General features: G+C 41.1%; 2 protein-coding genes across 3 annotated transcripts; both read right to left on the reverse strand.

The window, feature by feature from the left end:
• Positions 1-410: 410 nt before the first annotated feature.
• Positions 411-20,702, reverse strand: LOC127157345 (NACHT, LRR and PYD domains-containing protein 3-like). Of its 2 annotated transcripts, XM_051100581.1 has the most exons (6): positions 18,933-20,702; positions 6,131-6,304; positions 5,858-6,031; positions 5,584-5,757; positions 3,971-4,144; positions 411-653 (listed from the first exon to the last, which is right to left on the reverse strand). In XM_051100581.1, the coding sequence occupies exons 1-6, from the start codon at positions 20,669-20,671 to the stop codon at positions 440-442; spliced, it is 2,649 nt and encodes an 882-aa protein (XP_050956538.1). In that variant the 5' UTR covers positions 20,672-20,702; the 3' UTR covers positions 411-439. The 2 variants fall into 2 exon arrangements, with proteins under 2 accessions (XP_050956538.1, XP_050956539.1); XM_051100582.1 differs by lacking the exon at positions 5,858-6,031.
• Positions 8,761-11,096, reverse strand: LOC127157347 (uncharacterized). Its single transcript, XM_051100583.1, has 3 exons — positions 10,381-11,096; positions 10,091-10,204; positions 8,761-9,764 (listed from the first exon to the last, which is right to left on the reverse strand). Exons 2-3 carry the CDS (start codon positions 10,109-10,111, stop codon positions 8,958-8,960), a joined length of 828 nt encoding a protein of 275 aa, XP_050956540.1. The 5' UTR covers positions 10,112-10,204; positions 10,381-11,096; the 3' UTR covers positions 8,761-8,957.
• Positions 20,703-21,602: the final 900 nt, after the last annotated feature.

A 21,602-nucleotide genomic window follows, 5' to 3' on the forward strand; every position in this document is an offset into this window, starting at 1 on the left:
TTTTAATTATTTCAATAGTTCAATTTTTTTATTTAATCTGAGGTAATGTCAACTAATTTACTGTAATAGTGATATCAACGTGTAACTTGTAATATTCAAAGTTAGGCCTTTTTTCTTTATTTACAAGTTGTTAATGTGTGCCACAAATTATCATTTTAAATGTTTGTTTCTACCTTTTATGAAAGCTGTAGGAAGGTTGCTGCCATTTTTGTTGTACTTTCATTGTCTGATCCTGTTTTGTGGCCAGTTAGGGAGTTAAAGTAATGTGTTTTTTTTTTTTTTTTTTTTTTTTTTTTTTTTTTTTTTGTTAATTTGTTTTGTCTAAACAGTTTATTTTAGATTTTACTTCTCAGACTAGTGATTTTTAATTTTTTTTTTTTAGATTGCTGCATCTTCTAGAAACTCTTAGACTCATAGATATACAGAAACACTGAAATGTTTAAACAATAAAACCCAAAAACTCCTCCTGCTTGACATACTTGAGTTTGTCCAGTTTGCAGTTTGGATCCTTCAGTTTTTCAGTAAGCAGCTTGACTCCTGAATCCTTTGGGTGATTGTAACTCAGATCCAGCTCTCTCAGGTGTAAGGAGTTTGAAATCAGAGCAGAAGACACATATTGACAGCCTTTCTCTGTCACCATACAGCCAGACAACCTACAAAAACATACAACAACAGTCCACATCACATTAGTGTGGTTGTTTTTCTTTTTTATATTGAACTGTTGTTTTATATTGTAAATGTTGTCAAACTTCAATTATGAAAAATGTTTGGACATTTACATGTAAAGAACAGAAGTTGTCCCAGGAGGACTACAAATCAAAAATCATAGCACAATATTCATAAATATAGAATTGTTTTGACAAACTCTTTTAAAGACTCTTCTAAAGACTTTAGATCTGTTCCCTAGCTTCTAAAAAGAAGAGGTCATGATTTCTTATGTAGTCTATTAGGGTAACTTTGATTTCATTAGAAATTTGTCTTCACCTTCTATGTATCATTCCACCTTGCTCTACAACTCTTCTCTGTCCATGTATTCTTACAGTTTCTCCTCTTGCTTTTTCCACTACACCAATGTTCTCCTCTCCACTTGTCTCTTCTCCCTATCCTCCCTGGTGAAAAAAACAGCATATGCTGGTAGGTATGTTTTAATGCTGGGATGCTGGTTAGGTAAGTTTTGATGCTGGTTTAAGCTGGTCCTTTACTGGTTTTTGCTGGTCATGTTGCTGGTCAAGGACCAGCATGAACCAGCAAAGGACCAGCATAAACCAGCTAAGGACCAGCATAAACCAGCAAAGGACCAGCTTAAACCAGCATCAAACCCTACCTAACCAGCATCCCAGTATCAAAACATACCTACCAGCATATGCTGTTTTTTTCACCAGGGCTTCTGGTCTCCTCTTTTTTTGTATTTCTGCTCATCTCAGTCTACTTGTTCCACTCTTCTTCTTCTCTCCCTCGTTACACACCCTAGTCTACCCACTCCACCCCCTTTTAGACTTAAACCTCTTTTAGACTTAAGACTGTGTTTTGCACACATCCTCTCGATAGTGCTCCTAGCTTGTGCCGTACTGTCAGAAGTTATTCTTGAAAATGCAGCAGTTTTGCCATTTGCAACCAGATTTATCTAGCCTTATCGCCAAATGACTACAGCTTCATTGACGCCCTCTGCCAATGCATTGATGAAATTAACAGCTAAATGTGCCATAACTTTATTCCGTTAAACAAGGATAACTGCATTTGGAAACAAAGATGAAGTTCTCCAGATGAATGCATACTTTGACTCTAGGGGTTAAAGAACTAAAAATCAAATCAAGAATCTTGGTGTGATTCTGGAGTCAGATTTTAGTTTTAGTAGTCATGTCAAAGCAATAACTAAATCAGCACACTATAATCTCAAAAACACTGCAATAATTAGATGTTTCCAGTCAAGACTTGGAGAGCCTTCATCACCAGCAGGGTGGATTATTGTAATGGTCTCCTCACTGGCCTTCCCAAGAAGACTATTAGACAGCTGCAGCTCATCCAGAATGCTGCTGCCAGAATTCTGACTAGAACCAGAAAATCTGAGCATATCACACCAATCCTCAGATCCTTACACTGGCTTCCAGTTACATTTAGGATTGATTTTAAAGTATTATTACTCATTTACAAATCACTAAATGGCTTAGGACCTAAATACATGGCAGATATGCTCACTAACAGACCACTCAGATTATTAGAATCAAGTTAGAAATACCAAGGGATCACTCCAGACAAGGGGAATCTGCTTGTAGCTATTATGCCACCAGCAGTTGGAACCAGCTTCCAGAAGAGATCAGATATGCTAAATCATTATCCATATTTAAATCTAGACTCAAAACACATCTGTTTAGCTGTGTATTTACTGAGCACTCTGCTATGTCCGAACTGATTGCACAGCATTTTATGTATAATCATTTTTATTCTTAATATAATCCACATCTACAGACAACTGTAAAAAACATAAAAAAAAACAAATAGCAAGATTCCTGAGGCCCAGATCAGGCCTACACCTGACATTTTCATCTGGCCCACATACTGCGTGGAATGATGGCACTTGGGCAGTCTGGTCCTGTTTGCCAGATTTGGGCCACAAGCCAAAGGAAGGCCCAGTGTCAGCCATGAAAAAAAATCTAGGCAACACTGATTTTAATTCTGGCCCAGATCCAAACACCTTGTTCCAGACCACATACTGCATGGAATAATAGCATTTAGGCAGTTCAGTCCTGTTTGCCAGATTTGGGCATCAAGTAAGCCTTAGCATTGGTGCATGTAAGCCAACCAAATAAACCAAAACTGTCCATAATGTGGACCACAGTTGATTTTTATTCTAACCCTGCTCTTCCCCTCATGTGGCCCACATGCTGCATGGAATGGTGGCATTTTGGCAGTGGTCCACAAGCAGGCCACTGCACAGCCACATTTTAGCAATAATGAACCAAATAAAGCATAAATATATATTATCTGGGCCACACTAAGCTTTAAGCCTTACGCATCAAAAATACTCAACATATTATGTTCAAATAAGATGGTAAAATCATCCAGACCCAAGTTTTGCACATGCAGCAATTCAAGTGTCTCTGACTTTAAAAACAGTTCTTTACAAGTTTGAACCCAAATGGTTCTCACTTAGACTCTACCTACACAGTAAATGTGAAAGATCTATAATGATAGTGCACTTCTGTTTTTATGCTACACAGTACAGAAAAATACTGCCATTAAAGGATGTTTCAAAGAATAAATGACTGGTCATGTAGCCTTCTTAAGACTCATATCCAGATCATCCTACTAAAAGTTCTATTAAAAGTTCCAAATTCTATTAAAATATGTAGGCCATATTTACAATTTCAAAGATACATTTAAATCAGCCAGTATCAAGTGCTACTGTACGTCCACATCAGAAGCGGCCCTCATATGTTTTGTGATATATGGGGCATATATGTCAAATATGGGACAAGTTAGGCTTACACACTGATTAGACAATGCTGATTGTGCCATATATTTGCCAAAAGTGGCCCAAATTGTTATTAATTAACTGGCCAATATTTGTTGTTTTATATGCGGGCCACTTCAGGCTCATGCCCACATTAGCCAGTCCTTACACTGCCATATCTTTGCCAAACTGGCCTAGATGCACTTTATATATAATTGGGGATTGTGGACCACATTTGGTTTGCAACCTGATTAGCCTTTGTCAATTGTGCCACAATTTGCCAAAGGTGGCCCACATTTGGTTGTCACTATTTGGGCCATATTCAATATTTACCACATGGGCCACTTTAGGGTCACATTCAGATTACATATTGCAGTGAACACTGCATCTTTGCCTAAAAAGGCCCACATGTGATTTAATACATTTGGGTTATTTCTGTTATTTTACATGTGGACCACTTTAGGGTTACATCCATTTTGTAGTAGAATTCTGTTAATTATTTTATGGAAAACCAGTTACCTCAGTATCTCCAGCTGACAGTTTGGACTCTTCAGTCCTTCAGAAAGAAGTTTCACTCCATGATCCTGCAGGTCATTGTTATTCAGATCCAGCTCTCTCAGGACAGAGTTTGATGATTGTAAAACTGATGACAAACTCCCACAAGACTGAGCAGTGAGATTACATGTGGACAATCTTAACAAGAAGAACACAGTAATTTAATATAGACTTAATCTTAGTGTGATTCTTTTTAGTAAATAAGTAAAAAATAATGAAGTATTTTAAAACGTAAAGTGCTCCTATTATGCCATTTTAAAGGTTGCTAATATTGTTTTAATAGACTCCCAAAACAGGTTTACATGTATGCAAGGTCAAAAAACACTTCAGTTTTCTCCAAAAATAGATTTAATTTTAGCCCATTTCGAAATGATTCATAAACGACTCGTGCGAAGCAGTTCGAAGTATCAGTCTCTCTAAACCCCTCCTTTCCGTGAGCCCTCACTGCTGTGATTGGTCAGATGGTGCAGTCCTTTATGATTGGTCTACCGCATACAGTGTGTCGGAAAATGAAACGCCCATTGCCATAACTGACTGACAGCCCTGGATACTTGTCAATACATAGAAAAGATGGCATCGATTTTACCATAACAATTCCAGCCAGAGTCTGATGATGAAACGACTGAAGTGGCTGATCGACAAGTCTACCGTGGAAAGTGCTCGCAATTTGCTTATGTAAGCGAACTGGGCACACCGCTATGTTGTAAACTTCGACATCGTATAATGCATTAAGGCGGCTTTCACACCGAACATGGAAAGTGCTGCGCTGGCCGCTGGGTTTAGTGCAGCCCTTCAGAGCGCAGCGGCAAAAGTTCATTTGAACAACTCATTTGAACTTTGTCTGCGGCGTGCGCGCTCCACTGGGCGTCCGCTTTGGTTGAGGCAGAAACAAGCCGTCCTCGTGCAGCGGAAGCAATTAAAACTAATGGGTTTCATAGCACAGCGCTTTCCGCATTCGGTGTGAAAGCCACTTCGTGCGCCATCCTCTATCATTACTCCAACTAATGAGACAGACAGGCAGTCAAGCTGCATCGGTCACAAATTGTCAGACTATAGTGGGTCCACAGCTAAACAACAACACTACAGAAGCGTGATTTAGCCGGTTAGTATGTGCAGGGTTGTTACACGACATAACATACACAACTACTTATTTTGAACCATCGCTAGAAAATACAATCTTTGTAGATTCATCATCTTTTGGAAGTGAATATAAAACAATTTTACTCACAGCGTAGGATACAGCGTCTTCCGTATAATGTATGTGTAAATTTCCATGTGACGTAAACCACATGGAAATTTATGGGCTGGCAAGTTGTTCGCGACGTAGAATGTGTGCGGACATTATGCAAATGTGTTACTTCATGATGTGTGGCCGTAACAGAAAAAGATTTGAATTGCTGATGACTCGTTCAGGCAAATGTGAGCCGACTCTTTTTTTTTTTTTTGATAGACAATAACTTTATCTATCGTGCACTGTCGGCTTCACAACTTTGCAGATAGTTTATGTTCACATACAGCTACATGAAACACTACATGAAAGATCATATTTGAAAAGGCATAATAGGGGCACTTTAAACCTCATTATCTCCAGCTTAGAGTTTGGACTCTTCAGTCCTTCAGAAAGAAGCATCCCTCCAGAATCCTGCAGGTCATTATTATTCAGATCCAGCTCTCTCAGGACAGAGTTTGATGATTGTAAAACTGATGACAAACTCCCACAAGACTGAGCAGTGAGATTACATATGGACAATCTTAACAAGAAGAACACAATAATTTAATACAGAATTAATCTTAGTGTGATTCTTTTTTAACAAATAAATAATAAATAATCAAGTATTTTTAAACTTAAACCTTAATATCTCCAGCTTAGAGTTTGGACTCTTCAGTCCTTCAGAAAGAAGCATCACTCCAGAATCCTGCAGGTCATTGTTACTCAGGTCCAGTTCTCTCAGGACAGAGTTTGATGATTGTAAAACTAATGACAAACTCCCACAAGACTGAGCAGTGAGATTACATATGGACAATCTTAACAAGAAGAACACAGTAACTTAATACAGAATTAATCCTAGTGTGATTCTTTTTAACAAATAAATAATAAATAATCAAGTATTATAAAACTTAAACCTCAATATCTCCAGCTTAGAGTTTGGACTCTTCAGTCCTTCAGAAAGAAGCATCACTCCAGAATCCTGCAGGTCATTGTTACTCAGATCCAGCTCTCTCAGGACAGTTTTTGAAGACTGTAGAGCTAAAGACAAACTTTCCCAGGCCTGAGCAGTGAGATCACACCCACACAGCCTGTGGAGAGAACAAAACAAAAAGCCACATTAATGTGAATTTATCAGATAGGTTATATAGTTTATAATCTGAAGTGCATGTTTGTACTGAATAAAACTTTATAATACGAACACAATACCAAAGCACTTCTATATCATTTAAAAAATATTATAGTTTATTAGTAGTTTAGAAACTGTAGTTAATACATTAGGAGACTATATACAAAAAGTGAGTTAATTTATTGTCACTGTAATTAACGTGTTTAATTACCTCATATGTAAAGAGCTAGATAATACTTTGTTGACAACTTATTAACTGCAGATTGTTCCCACTTTAGATTTGGTCACAGAAAATCTGAAAATGTCATAAATTAAACCAACCTTTATTGGACATTATTTGCACTAAAATTCAGTGATCCTTAAAATGTTTACAAATACATTAAACACACATACATACATTGGGCTTCCATGTTTTATAGGGACCTTCCATAGTATACTGTATAAATTATACTGTATATACATTTGCCACTAAGCCTAACTCTAAACCTACTCCTAATCCTAACTGATGTATTTTAACAATTTGATCTAATAAAGGTGGGTGTACACGGTGTGATTTTTGAGGTCGTATGAGCTCGCATGCGATTTTTTTGGTTATCGGAGGGAATCATCTCTTCTCGTATGGTCGGGGCTCAGATGGTGTGTGAGAAATTACGAGATGAGCAGAGTGCCTTACGAGCACTTCCAGACCTCACGATCATTTTTAAACATGTCAAAAAACTTCGGGAGCTGTCAGATTGAAAGCGTGACGTGTGTGCTGTTGAACGAGCCGATTTGTTGAGCAAACTGGAAATGACCAATCAGAAGCTAAGAAAAGAAAACCACAGAACAAGAAAGATGAACATGGCAGCGCCACAGAGAATTTGGACTGTCGAGAAAGAGGACAAACTCGCTGAACTCTGGCAAGAACAGCGAGTGCTGTATGACATATCGAGCAGCATTTATCATGACAGGGTCGTCCGAGATGACATTTTACAGCGGGTCGCCCAAGAGCTACATTTATCAGGTGAGCTGTCACCTATTGTTTGCTACAGCTATTGCTAGCTATAGTGGTGGCCAACTAGCCCCCTCGATGTGCATAATACTACGTTAAAACATACATTACAATACTGTACAGTGCTGTAGCATTGCAGTTCCAATGTCTTTAATGCATATGCTTGTTAGCACTGCTGTAGAGGTGAAGTTTTGTCAAGTTTGCAACCAGTGTACACACGCAAGGGTGATCAGACGGTTCCTGCATGTGTAGCAAAGAGTCACGGCTCATATTTTTTATATGCAGTTATGAGATAGACAGAGAGCAGTTGAATTTAACAGTACATACACAGTATATTATACACAGCCTTTCTCTCAGATTTCATGGGCAAACAATCTGATCACCCTAAATATACAGAGACACACTGCATGATTTAACATTTTACCGTTTTTTTTTTTTTTCTGGTAATGTTTATACAGTAAACGATGTCCAAACAAGAATGGCCATGCTCAGGACACAGTTTGGAAAACTAATAAAGGAAAAAGCAAGTGGTAGTGGCTATAAACAGCCAACAGCAAGGCAGAAGTGGATATTACAACATTTGCAGTTTCTGAAGCCCTTTGTTATGCAGAGATCAAATCAAAGTAGTTTGGAAGTAAGTAGATTACTAGGGAGAGAGAAAAATGGGAGGGAAAAGTAAAGAGCAAGGGATAGAGATACAGTTTGTAAAGGTAACAGGAATACAGAACAGGACAAATTAAGAAGATAGTGGGAACCGTGAAGGCATTGTCCTGGTTTACATTTTAATTATTGCATCTTTTACAGCTTGAAGACGACACCATGTGTTCAAGGAGGAGCATGCAGTGATATGGAAAATGACACTGATCCGTCACTGAGTTTAGAGCAAAGTTCATGTGACACACCTTGTGAAGAGAAACTACCTGCCTCTGGAAAGCCATCACGTAGTGTCAAGTACAAGTTTCAGAAAAATGATAACATTGAGCAACAAAAAATAGCAATACTCAATAAGGTTGCAGACAGAATTGCTAATAAAGAGGAAAAAGGGGAGTATTCCTTCGGGAAACAGATTGGGGAGGAACTTATAATATTATAATGAACTATAATGTCTCAGATTTATGATGCTCAAGAAAGTGAAATTTCTGACCATCCTATGCCAACTCATCCAGCCTTCCCTATGTCTGGCAGTTACTATAATTCCCACCCTACACACATTCCTAATCCACCATCCACAGCATCTGCTCCACCCTCACACTCCTTGATATTACAGCCAAATTACACATTAAGGCATGAAGTTGATGATACAGGATTCAATCAGCTACAAGATCTGTAATTTTATAAATTTTCTGCCAGTAGTTTGGCTAGAGGCTGTTCAAAAACGCTGTGAGCAACACAGAATGAAACAGAATGTTTAAGTTTTGATTGTTGTAATTTTATTTACTTTGAGTTCTGTATGTTTGAATTATTGCAATTTGTCATCTTTCATATATTTTTGTTTCACTACTTCAAATTTGATGTATTAACATTTAACACATTAATGTTACATGTTTTATAGAACATGCTGCTAATAATAAAAATGAGATTACAGAAAACATTGACAGTGAAGTGTTTTTTTAGTTTACAAACATTACACAAACTGATCTTGCCATGGTACACAGCCATCTGGGGAGACAAAGTATTCTTTAAGACAGTCACGTTGCTCTTTGGCAGCTATTGTTGGGTTTTTTCCTCCTCCCATGTTAACTGACTGCAGGGTTCTCTCTTGTCTCCATGCCCCATCGTGAAGCTGATGGTTTTCATCCTCCCAGTCCGTGTAGCCAGGTGGAAGGTTGGCATCTGATTGTTTGTTATGTAAGAAGTTGTGAAGGCACAGTGCAGCCAAAGTGACTTTCACTGCTTTGTCGGGATTAAGGCAGATGGTTGTGCGAAACACCCTGAGGCGGTTTGCAAGAATTCCAAAAGCATTTTCCACAACACGTCTTGCACGGGATAGTCTATAGTTGAAAATGCGTTGCTCAGGCTGTAGTTGTCTGTGAGGGTACGGCTTTAGCAGGTCATTTCTCAACGGGTAAGCCTCATCTCCAACGAAAGCGTATGGCATGATGATGTTGGTGTTTGGTAGAGCCTCAGCAGGAAGAATGTTTAATTTTCTGTCATCCAAGGCAGCTCGCAAGTCAGATTGTGCAAATAAACCTGCATCTGAAACTCTGCCTTGAACTCCCACATTTGTGTAAATAAATCTGTAATTGGCATCCACTACAGCCATCAACAGGATGGAAAAACGGGACTTGTAATTGTAGAATGTGCTGCCGCTGTTGGCTGGTGGTTGAATGAATATGTGCTTTCCATCTATTGCGCCAAGGCAATGAGGGAATTGCCACTTTATGTAAAACTGTTCAGCAATTTTGCGCCACTGTCCTTCAGAAGTTGGTGTCTGTTAACATGACAATATAAAATTAAAAATGCACAGCTCATTTGAAATGCTACTAGAAAATGGCGTAACCACTACGATCCCTAGAAGCACGTCCTGCTAAATGTAACATCAATGTAAATACCTAATGTAATGGTATGTGAACACTACTTAATGCATGAAGTAACAGTCAATGTTAAAAGGAACAATTACAAAAATAAATAAATGTTATGTTAAAGTATTTTTCATTCTTAGTTCATGTTAAGTAATATTGTTAACTACAGTTAATCTGGTCATACGTAAGTGTAGTGTTATATTATGAATAGTGTTTTTTGTATATAATTGCAAACCTTCAAATAATCATCCTTCATAACATTATGTAGAACTTCACGTTTCTTCCACAATTTTGCCAATGGTTGTGCTTCCCAAGCGAAACTGAAACCCAAGTAACTTAAAAGACTCGCCTACAACAAATAAATGCAAGTTAAAAACATTTCTCTTTATATGAGCAAAGCATTGGTAATTCATTTATAAAGCAAATTTAATTTACACGATGAGAAAGAACTTTAATTATTTGATTTTTTAAAGATTTAATTAATTAAGAACTTTAAAATTAATGTCTCTCACACCCACAACTTACCTGTGGCCAGAAACCATAATGTCATGGATAGTCTTTCTTTGGCACTGATGCTCTTCCTCATGACTGTGTTCGTTTTGGTGATACCATGGCTCAACGATGGACAGTAACTCATAGAAATCATCTACATTCACCCGTAACATCTCCCTGAAGCCCGTCATGTCATTTATCTGGACAATAAATTCATCAATTACACAAAATGTCATTTCTTTTATTTTAGCATGTGTGACCCTGCTTGTGGAAACCAGGCTAAAGTTGGAAAATCAAATTTTGAGAAAACATGCATTAAAAATTCATTTTACTTGTTAATTTTACAATAATTAAAATCTTTGACATAGTCTTTTACTCAGTCAATATTAAACATATCAATGTTATATTTTCACAGAATGTTCTTTACATTTTGTAGAATGATTAAAAAAGTCAATCACAAAAAAATGACTAGCTGGGTTTTCACAGACAGGGTCACATATAGCAAAAGTCCTGAAGGCAGTTTTATGATTCTGCATTACTGTTCTTCCACAACAATACAACATGTAAGTTACAGTAAGTATACAATAATACCTAAACTATCCAGCATTTTAACATGTATAAAAACAACGTCACAAATTGCAGAAACTTGCATGACACGCTATGATTGTGTAATTTACAATATCTTCCACGACGACGGTTAAAAGAATGCACACTTACCTAAAGCTGTTTTTGAAGAAAAGAAAGTCCATGTTGTTCTCTGCCCTTCAGCCAAACTCTTTGCCATTCCCTTCATTTTCTTTTGTTTTTGTTTTTTCGCAAGCCATTGCTGCCACAAAGAAAAGGATCTCTTCCTCGGAGTCCATGTTTTTGGCGCGGAACTTCGTGAATGTGATTGCCTCGGAAATTGGCAGGTTTTAAAATCGTGCCGTGTACCACTGCATCCGTAAACAAAGTCACTCGTGACGTGTGCGTGGCCATACGGTCTTCCGACTGTCCGAATTCGCACCGTGTACGGCCGCCCTAAGTATTTGTATGCATCTCATATTGACAGCATTTACTTTTTTTAAAATAGTTATGTTTAACTGTGGGCAAAAGCTTAATGTATTTGTACATTTTAAAGGGGTGATCAGATGCTAAGTTCACTTTTTCATGCTGTTTGAACATTAATGTGTGTTGGCAGTGTATGTACAAATCTACCCTATAATGATAAAAATCCATGCAGCGGTTTTTAATTAATCTGTAAAAATAATATTCCCTTTTTCAAATCGAGCCATTCTCAGATGCCTATCATTGTTGCATCACACCCGCAGAGGCCGCTCCCACCATAGTTGATTGACATGAGCGATTTACCTTGAATCAGCCGTCACAGTCCGCCCTCTTTGTTTCGATGCTGGAGCAGGGATGTAAGTTACACAAGAATATCTCTGATTGACTGATTGAGGTGTTGTGTTGCTGGATGTAATAATGAACATAGTGGTCGTCATTTACTCCCGACATCTGAGCCACTGAAGATGCAGTAGATTACGTTTGTTTGTGAAGGGAATGCACCTCCCGATCTACATATATCCGTCTATGTTCGTGCGAATCATTCGTGATCCAGCTTCACTTACAGCAGAAGTGAGTATAAGGGTTTTTTTATGAATCTTTGCGATCGCCTTTCCTTATAACGTGGTAGTTAGGAAGTTTAGCGGCTACATGCGGCTAAAGTAAACAATATCCTTCCGCAGAGAGAAGAGAGGGGCGGGGTGAGCAGAGCTCATTTGCATTTAAAGGAACAACCCCTTAGAATGAGATGATTTTTACTGAGCTCATTTTGGCAAGGTAAAAAGGGTGTTGTTTTACAAAACCATTGAGAATTTTTAATCAAAGTATATTAGAGACCTTTTATTAAGACCCTAAAGAATCATATCAACTTGTGGAAAATGGGCATCTGATGACCCCTTTAAGAAACTCTTAATACTAATGCAATTAATGACCAAAACAATAAAACAATAAATTAAATTATAAAAATTAACCAATACGAATTTGTTAATTACAGTGACAATGAATGAAGACCTCACTGTTTGTATATAGTCTATTAAAATATTAACAGGTTATGAACTATTGAATAACTACAGTTTGCAAATAATTTGTAAATGCTTTTTTACTGTATATTTTTTTATAAAATGTTACCACTTTATTCAATAAAATGTCGTTAGTAACTTAAATAAACGTCTAGGTTACGTAGGTAACCCTTGTTCCCTGAAGGAGGGAACGGAGACGTTACATATGAGAACTCGAACGAGAGACCAATCATCTCTGAGCCTTATTCAAAAGGCCAATGAACATTGGCGAGTGGTATTTGCATGCTGAGCCACTCCCCCGTACATACGGGTATATAAGATGGCGGCATGCAACCACTCATTCAGGTTTTCGCTGAGGAGCCGAGCCGCAGCCCGGCGTCAGCGCGATGTAGGGTCGTGGCAGGGAACAGACCCATGGAACAGGCCACGACCCTGACGCCGCGTTACGCACAGACCCACGTGCTGACAGGCAGACGTGTCAGCAGACGGATATGAACGTAACCTTCCCAACACCCTGAGGGCCGATAGAGGGGCCCCACAGGGATGCCAGTTGTTACTGAAGCAGGAGTTGGGGGGGTGGAGCACATGAGATCTCTACATGTGGAATGAAAGTAATTCAATATATCTATAGCTTTTAGAGATATATGAGGGAAACAGCGGCCTTCTGGCTGACCGTGGAAAAATACTGAGACATGTTGCCACAACCTGCTGGGCGAAGGAGACCCAGCCGGAGCACAGTTAGGCACTACTCCGCAGCTAGGCCTGACTGCAGGGCATGGAGGACCCAAGGTTCACCGGGGGGAACAACTGAGGGATATAGCGCACGGATCCCATAGGAGTAGCGCAGCAAGCCGACACCAGCCGGTCTCCCGTTCACCTGATGTCTATGTTAAGACATGGGAGGACACGGCCTCGACGCGAAGGTTGTAGAACCTAGTGAAGGTATTAGGTGTTGCACAGCCCGCAACTCTACAGATATCTGCTAGTGAGACGCCATGAGCCAACGCATAGGTTGAGGCAACACTCCTTGTGGAGTGGGCATGAACACCTAAGGGGCATGGCTCTCCCTGGTTTTGGTATGACAGGGAGATGGCATCTACCACCCAATGGGCCAACCTCTGTTTGGAGACAGCATTCCCTTTCTGCTGACCTCCAAAGCAGACAAAGAGCTGCTCGGTGTGTCTGAAGTGCAGAGTGCGGTCCACGTATATACGCAGGGCGCAAACTGGACACAGCAGCGCAGAGGCCGGGTCTGCCTCCTCCAGGGGCAGAGCTTGCAGGTTCACCACCTGATCGCAGAAAGGCGTGGTGGGAACCTTGGGCACATACCCGGGCCGGGGTCTCAGGATGACGTGAGAATCGCCGGGCCCAAATTCCAGGCACGTTTCGTCGACAGAGAAGGCTTGTAGGTCCCCTACCCTCTTGATGGAGGCCAGCGCGGTCAGGAGCGCTGTCTTAAGTGACAGATGTTTTAGCTCTACTGACGCAAGTGGCTCAAATGGGGCCTCCCGTAGACCTTGGTGGGCGATGGAGTGATCCCAAGAGGGTACGAGGTGCAGTCTGGGGGATTAACCCTTCTCGCACCTCTAAGGAACCTCACGATCAGTTGGTGCTTACCAAGGGATGCTCCATCCACTGCATCGTGATACGCTGCGATGGCAGCAACGTACACTTTGAGAGTCGAAGGGGACAGCCTGCGCTCCAACTTCTCCTGCAGGAAGGAAAGCACTACTGCAATCGGACATCTCTGCGGGTCCTCTCCGTGAGAGGAGCACCAGTCGACGAACAGACCCCACCTCAGTGCATAGGCCTGCCTTGTAGAGGGAGCTCTAGACTGAGTGCTAGTCTCTATCACAGCCTGTGAAAGGCCGGAGAGGTCTGACGCGTCCCGTCCAGAAGCCAGATGTGCAGGTTCCATAGGTCGGGGCGCGGGTGCCAAATTGTGCCCATCCCCTGAGAAAGAAGGTCTTTCCTCAAGGGGATCTTCCAGGGAGGGGCTGCCGCGAGGGAAATGAGGTCTGGAAACCAGGTCCGGGTGGGCCAGTATGGCACAACCAGCAGAACCTGCTCCTCGTCCTCCCTGATCTTGCACAGAGTCTGTGCAAGGAGGCTCACTGGGGGAAAGGCGTACTTGGGCCCCGGAGGCCAGATGTGTGCCAGCGCATCCCTGCTGAGGGAGTAAAACAGCTGGCAGTGGGAGGATTCGGGGGAGGCAAACAGATCTATCTGGGCCTTGCCGAAATGGCTCCAAATCAGCTGGACTATCCTGCCAGAGGGGGGATAAGGCAGCTTCCATGACTTTCGTGAAGACACAGGGAGAGAGGAACAGGCCAAATGGAAGCACTTTGTACTGATACGCTCGACCCTCGAAAGCAAACTCCAGGAAGGGTCTGTGTCGAGGTAGAATCGAGACGTGAAAGTACGCGTCCTTTAGGTCGATGGCTGCAAACCAATCCTGGCGACGAATGCATGTTAGCATGCGCTTCGTCATGAACATCTTGAACGGCAGCCTGAGAAGGAACTGATTCAGAGCTCGAAGATCCAGGATGGGTCTTAGCCCACCGCTCTTTTTGGGCATGATGAAGTAGGGACTGTAGAACCCTGACTTCATCTCACCTGGAGGGACAGGCTCGATTGCATCCTTCGCCAGTAGGACTGCAACCTCCGCACGCAGAACAGCGGCATGTGTGTCCGAGTGGACAGTAGTGGATAGGACGCCTCTGTGCCTGGGCGGACGCCTGGCGAACTGAATCACATAGCCGAGACGTACCGTCCGAATCAACCACCGCGAGGGGCTGGGAAGCTGAAGCCAGGCTCCCAGCCTGGTCGCCAGGGAGTCAAGGGAGCGTTGACCGACGTGACTGCGGTGGGGCAGCCTGGGGGGGGGAGGGGAAGGGGACTGATCCCAGAAGGAAAAACGTGCTGGAGAAAAGTCTGACTGCACTGGGCAGCGCTTACCTTCTTCCCTGGTTCCCGCACTGGAGATATCGACCTCCGAGTCCGGATCCGAGGAGGCAAGGCGTCGCTCGAGAAGGGAACTCGGGGTCGGAACCCCAGAGGTGAGGAAATTGACTCTTTCTGTGAAATTGTGGGTACCGTCGACCCATAGGCCGACGGCAGCATTTGAGCACACAGCGGCTCCTGGCCCTCCACCGGGAGTGGAGACGTAGGTGTTGTCGTCCCCCAAAGAGCAATCTCCTCCACCTCTGGGTTGCCAGCGTCAGGGACGCTTCGCAGCTCTTCTGCGGGTGTTTCTGGCCGGTCCCTGAGACGCGGGCGGTACCGCACTCCCGCGGCCAGCTCGATGTCGAGCTGCCAATCTAGCATCGTGTGCCTCGGCAGGGGACGGAGCTGGTGTTTTAGGGGCCGCAGGGGGGCGCCCTCGGCGACAGGCAGGCGGAGGTTGAGGCCCCGAGGATGTGGTGGCACTGTTGCGGCAAAGTCCTCGACGGTGTCGCCGAATAGGCCGCCCTGGGAGATGGGAGCGTCGAGAAAGCGAGCTCAACAACTTGCCCCGGGAAGACGACGAGGGGAGCCTACTCGCGAACGAGCGGCGGGACTTCAACGTGGCCATGGCCAATGAACGCATGAACCATCCGTGAACGCTGCCTCAGCATGCTCTCGGCCCAAGCACGTGAGGCAGTGATCATGTCCGTCCAGCGAGGTGAGGAAACTACCACATCCGGAAGCACACGGCCGGAGAGACATACCGGGAAAATGTTTTCCACAGCCGTGAGAAATTTACTCTTTTAGATCCCGGTTTGCCCAGGGAGGAACCGCGGCACAACTGTGCACTCAAACGGGGCTGCTCGCTGGTATGCAAAGGCTTCTTGTTTGCTGTTAAAACAGCAGCCTGCAGGATCTCGCTGGCGGCTGCCAAACGCTCTTTTAGAAACAGCTCTTTTAGAAACAGCTCTTTTAGTTTTTGGCAGCACGCCAGCGGAGAGAGTACAACTTTACAGGAACTCTTTTTTTTTTTTTATATCCAGGCTTAGGACGAAGGCTCCGAAGCGAAAACCTGAATGAGTGGTTGCATGCCGCCATCTTATATACCCGTATGTACGGGGGGAGTGGCTCAGCATGCAAATACCACTCGCCAATGTTCATTGGCCTTTTGAATAAGGCTCAGAGATGATTGGTCTCTCAGGCGAGTTCCCATATGTAACGTCGTAGTAAACGACTGAAGGGGACCACAAATGTCACAACAACTCCAAAGCCTGAACAATGTCTCAGGGTCAACTCCTGAAGGTCAAGCTCATAACTCATCTGTGCATTTGTGCTCAACACTGCAGCAAATTGTTTGTGAATCAAACTGATCCAGTTCAACTCACTGATTCAATGATCCAGTCACAGCAGCTGTCAAGTTATCAACACACTGAGTCCTATTGAAATGAGGCAAGAATCAAGAATAATATGATTCTCAGAGCTGAGGATTTTACTGATGAAGTGAAAATAAAGGTACTGTAATAATTAAATCCATAAGGAAGGGAACATTTTTAAATTACCATGAAAAAGTTTTTTGTACTGTTGAAAGAAGTCATTAAGGAAGTTTAGGTATTATTTCAATCTCATAACTGGAAAACTACATTACAAAATTCCAGGTTATTCAGGATGGTTGGGAACCCTGGGAACCCTGACTGTTTTCAGGTTTTTTGAGTAGGCTTTACCTACCTTGTGATCTTGGAGAAAATGCCACTGATACAATCACACTACAATACAGACAGGGGAAATATCTGCTAGCTATAGTTATGAGACACCAATTTATACACATACAGTGCCCTCCACTAATATTGGCACCCTTTGTAAATATGAGCAAAGGTGGCTGTGAAAATAAATCTGCATTGTTTATCCTTTTAATCTTTCATTCAAAAAATTCACAAAATTCTAACCTATCATTGAAGTAAAACATTGGAAAGCAGGGGGAAAATCTCACTATGACATAAATGTTTTTCCCTAGTTCATGTTGACCACAATTATTGGCACCCAATTATTGCAACGTCCTTTATTCAAGATAAAAGAGTTTTCTCCTTTAATGCCTGATGAGTTTGGAGAACACCTGACAAGAGATCAGAGACCGTTCCTTCATACAGAAACTCTTCAGATCCTTCAGTTTCCCAGCTCCATGCTGGTGCTTCTTCTTTTCAGTGCACCTTATGCATTTTCTATAGGGTTCAGGTCAGGGAACTGAGACAGCCATGGCAGCAGCCTCATTTTATGCTCACTGACACATTTTGTGTTGATTTTGATGTTTGATTTGGATCACTGTCCTGATGGAAGATCCAACCACAGCTCATTATAGAACTTCTAACAGATGCTGTCAGATTTAGATTTTTTATCTGTTGGTATTTGCTAGAATCCATGATGCCATGTATCTGAACAAGACGTCCAACGCAGAAAAATAAGCCCAAAACATTAAAGATCCAGCAGTATATTTAACCGTGGACATGGGGTACTTTTTGTACCAAACCCATTTGGTGGGTTTGCTGCCAGAAAGCTCTTTTTTTTAGTTTCATCTGACCACAGAAGCCAGTCCCATTTGAAGTTCAAGTCGAGTCTGACAACTGAATATGCTGGAGTTTGTGTTTGAATGAGCAAGAAGGATTTTTCTTAAAACCCTCCTAAACAACAAGTAGTGATGTAGGGGATGTTTGAAATTTTTTTTTTTAGTCGTTTGACCCAAGACTCAACCAATCTCTGCAATTCTCCTGCTGTGATCCTTGGAGAGTCTTCGGACACTTAAACTCTTCTCCTCACCATGCATCAGGACGATATAGAAACACACTTTTTCAGGCATATTTGTAACATCTTTAGTTGACTGGAATTCTTAATTATTGTCCTAATGATGGAAATGGGACTTTTCAATGCTTTAGCTCTTTTCTTACAGCCACTTTCTATTTTGTGAAGCTCAACAATCTTGTTCTGCACATCAGAACTACATTATTTGGTTTTATTCCTTGTGATAGATGATTAAGGGAATTTGGCCTTTGTGCTCCTCATATTTATAATCCTGTGAAACAGGAAGTCACAGCTGGACAATATTATACTCTAGTCATTCTAGTGTGCTAAATAAATGCAAATATGAATGGGAATATACTTCAGAGATATTTTATTCATTATAATTTCTAAGGGTGCCAATAATTGTGCCCACCATGCATTGGAGAAAAACATTTATTTCATAACGTAAGTTTCCCCTCACTTTTAATTGTTTTACGTCAATGAAAGGTTAGCATTTTGTGTTTTTAATGTAAGATCAAAAAGATAAAAAAAGCAGATTTATTTTCATAGCCATCTTTGCTCATATTTACCAAGGGTGCCAATATTAGTGGAGGGCGCTGTATTTGAACATAGTGATCCAGTAAATGTGAATGTCAAACTTCAGTATGTTCAGTCAACAGTGTGAACTCTTCAGTTCATCATAAATCAGCTTCACAAAACAATATTTCACACAATATGTTTACATTCAATTGTTTAGTGATGTAGAACAAAACATTTAATTAAACATCAGTCAGTGAAATTACTCACAGTGCTTTTCTGCAGCATCTCACAGCTGGGATGAGTCTCTTGTAGTTTGAAGGTGACGTGAACCTCTTTGGGCTGAACTCATCCAGCACCTTCTCTGACGTGAGAAGTACATAGGTCAGCACTGTGCACATTGAAGATGACAGATTTCTTCCTGCATGTTCATCTAAACTGAGGTAACCCTGTATTTCCTCATATAATGAACGATCTTTGAGCTCAAGTAAGCAGTAAAACAAGTTGACTAAAGCTTCATCTGAGATACCATACTTATTTTGTTCTTGTTTAATGTATTCAGTTGTTTTTGTGATGCTCTCTGTGGTGTCTTCAGTGTGTGTTATCAGGCCTGTGAGCAGGTTTTGACTGGATTTCAGTGAAATGCCCATCAGAAAGCGCAGGAACAGGTCCAGATGTCCTCTCTGACTCTTTATGGCTTTATCAACAGCCTTCTGTAGTAGCTCCTGCAATGTGATTTTTTCCTTGGGCGTATAAAAGAAAAACTGAAGCTCCTGCATGTTTTTGTTCAGGTAGCAGATGAACACATGCACTGCAGCGAGAAACTCTTGAACACTCAGATGCACAAAGCAAAAGACTTTTGTCTTATAAAGTCCAACTTCCTTCTTAAAGATCTCAGCGATCATTCCTGTGAACTCAGTTTCTTTACTCACATCAATATCACATGCTTTCAGATTTTCTTCATAGAACACAATGTTTTCCTGCTTCAGCTGTTCAAATGCTAGTTTGGCTAGTTTTAAAATCATCTCTCTATTTAATTGTAAGTGCTTTGTACGTTCACTTTCTTCTTGTTCATCATATTTCTGGTTCTTCATGTTCATCTGTATCAGCAGGAAGTGAATGTACATTTCAGTAAGTGTTGTGCTGATTTTCTCTGCATTGTTCTCAATGAGAATACCCTGAAGTACTGTGGCCGTGATCCAGCAGAACACAGGAATGTGGCACATGATGTAGAGACTACGAGACGTCTTAATGTGTGAGATGATTCTGGAGGCCTGAGTCTCATCTGTGATTCTCTTTCTGAAGTACTCCTCCTTCTGTTGGTCAGTGAATCCTCGCACCTCTGTGAACAAACCTACATAGCGAGGAGAGATCTGATTGGCTGCTGCTGGTCGTGATGTCACCCACACAAGAGCTGATGGAAGTAGATCCCCTTTGACCAGACTTGTAAACAGCACATCTACAGATGCTTTTTTCTCAATAGTGTTTAGAGACCTACCTTTAAAATTCAGAGGCAGGCGACTCTCATCAAGTCCATCAAATATAAACACAAGCTTATATTCCTCATATAGCTTTGATTTCTCCAGGTCCTTCAGTTCAGGATAAAATTCTAGCATAAGTTCGTGGAGACTGAAATCTTCATTTGTCATTAAGTTCATCTCTCTGAATGGGAGCAGGAACACACAGTGTATATCCTGATTGGTGTTTCCTTCCGCCCAGTCCAGGATGAACTTGTGCACAGAGACAGTTTTTCCAATGCCAGCAACTCCCTTGGTCAGCACAGTCTTTTTCTCATTGTTTTTCCTCAGTTCAGTAAATATATCATTACATTTGATTGGTTTGTCATGTGATTTTTTGTTCTCGAAAGAATCATCAATCTTCAGAATCTCATGTTCATGATTGACATCTTTCATATCTCCCTCTGTGATGAACAGTTCTGTGTAAATAGCCTTGAGTTGTGTTTCATTGTCTTTGTTGCCTTCAAAAATATATTCTGTTTTCTTTTTCATATTTGTTTTGTGAGTTTTCAAGAAGTTTTGCAGCTCTGTAATAAAAAACAATAACAATAATAAAATTTGGGGGAAAACATGAAACATATTGTGATACCAGCATAATCATCATTACTAATAACTGATGCAGACAGATTAAATTCATACTGCTGAAAACAGTGCTACTCTGTGTATCATTCATTCGTTCATTGTTTGATGCAGATGCAGAGCCTAGACAGGGCTATCTTCTGCATGCTGTTCTCAAAGTGCCAAGGGGTCCGCAAAAAAATTTGCTATAGTATCCCATATTTTCTTGACTGTAAGTCACATTTTATATCATAAAACATGCTGTGATTTATTCCAAAGTAACTATGTATACGTAATATAATATGTATATGTAATATAATGTATTAAATAATCTTAATGTAGACTGTTAAAAGTAGGCATCAGCTGTGTTATGGTTCAGGTTTGTGGCATACGCCAGAAAGATGTTCAAGAAGATGAAAGCAGCACATTCTGTCGTTTTCTATATTTTTCAAAGGGGTGAATTTACACAAATAAAAAGACATTTTTCCATTTCGAATGATGTCCTGCTATTATCTGTATGACTATGAATGACAGAGTATTAAGTAAAGTTTTTTTATTAAGTTGCTGAGGAAAGAAATTCAAGTGATTGCGCTGGCACCTCGCACGTTCACAAAATATCAGTTCTGACTGTTCATTATTAACGTAAAACACAGTCAACCAAACATATAAAAACATATTATGCTTAATCAGGGTTCCCACATGTCTTTGATTGACTAATTGATGACTAATTTACCAGTCCTGGAAAACACATGAAAAATGAGAGAAAATGGAAAATGTCCTGGAAAATTATCATTTAAAAAAAGGAATTGTGTTCTCCTTTAACCAAGCCCGAAACAAATAATGCTAGTAGTAGAAAATGTTCAAA

The sequence above is a fragment of the Labeo rohita genome, unplaced genomic scaffold (assembly GCF_022985175.1).
Source record: "Labeo rohita strain BAU-BD-2019 unplaced genomic scaffold, IGBB_LRoh.1.0 scaffold_1048, whole genome shotgun sequence".
NCBI classification, from domain to species: Eukaryota; Metazoa; Chordata; class Actinopteri; order Cypriniformes; family Cyprinidae; genus Labeo; species Labeo rohita.

Excerpts from the sequence above, each read along its gene's own strand:
- LOC127157347 (XM_051100583.1), bottom strand. The coding sequence starts at position 10,111 with ATGAAGGATGATTATTTGAAG. Across the intron at positions 9,765-10,090 it reads TGAAGGATGATTATTTGAAG|ACACCAACTTCTGAAGGACA; the intron begins GTTTGCAATTAT and ends TCATGTTAACAG.
- LOC127157345 (XM_051100581.1), bottom strand. The coding sequence starts at position 20,671 with ATGAAAAAGAAAACAGAATATATTTTTGAAGGCAACAAAGACAATGAA. Across the intron at positions 6,305-18,932 it reads AGATGCTGCAGAAAAGCACT|GCTGTGTGGGTGTGATCTCA; the intron begins GTGAGTAATTTC and ends TTCTCTCCACAG. Across the intron at positions 5,758-5,857 it reads TCTAAGCTGGAGATATTAAG|ATTGTCCATATGTAATCTCA; the intron begins GTTTAAGTTTAA and ends CTTCTTGTTAAG.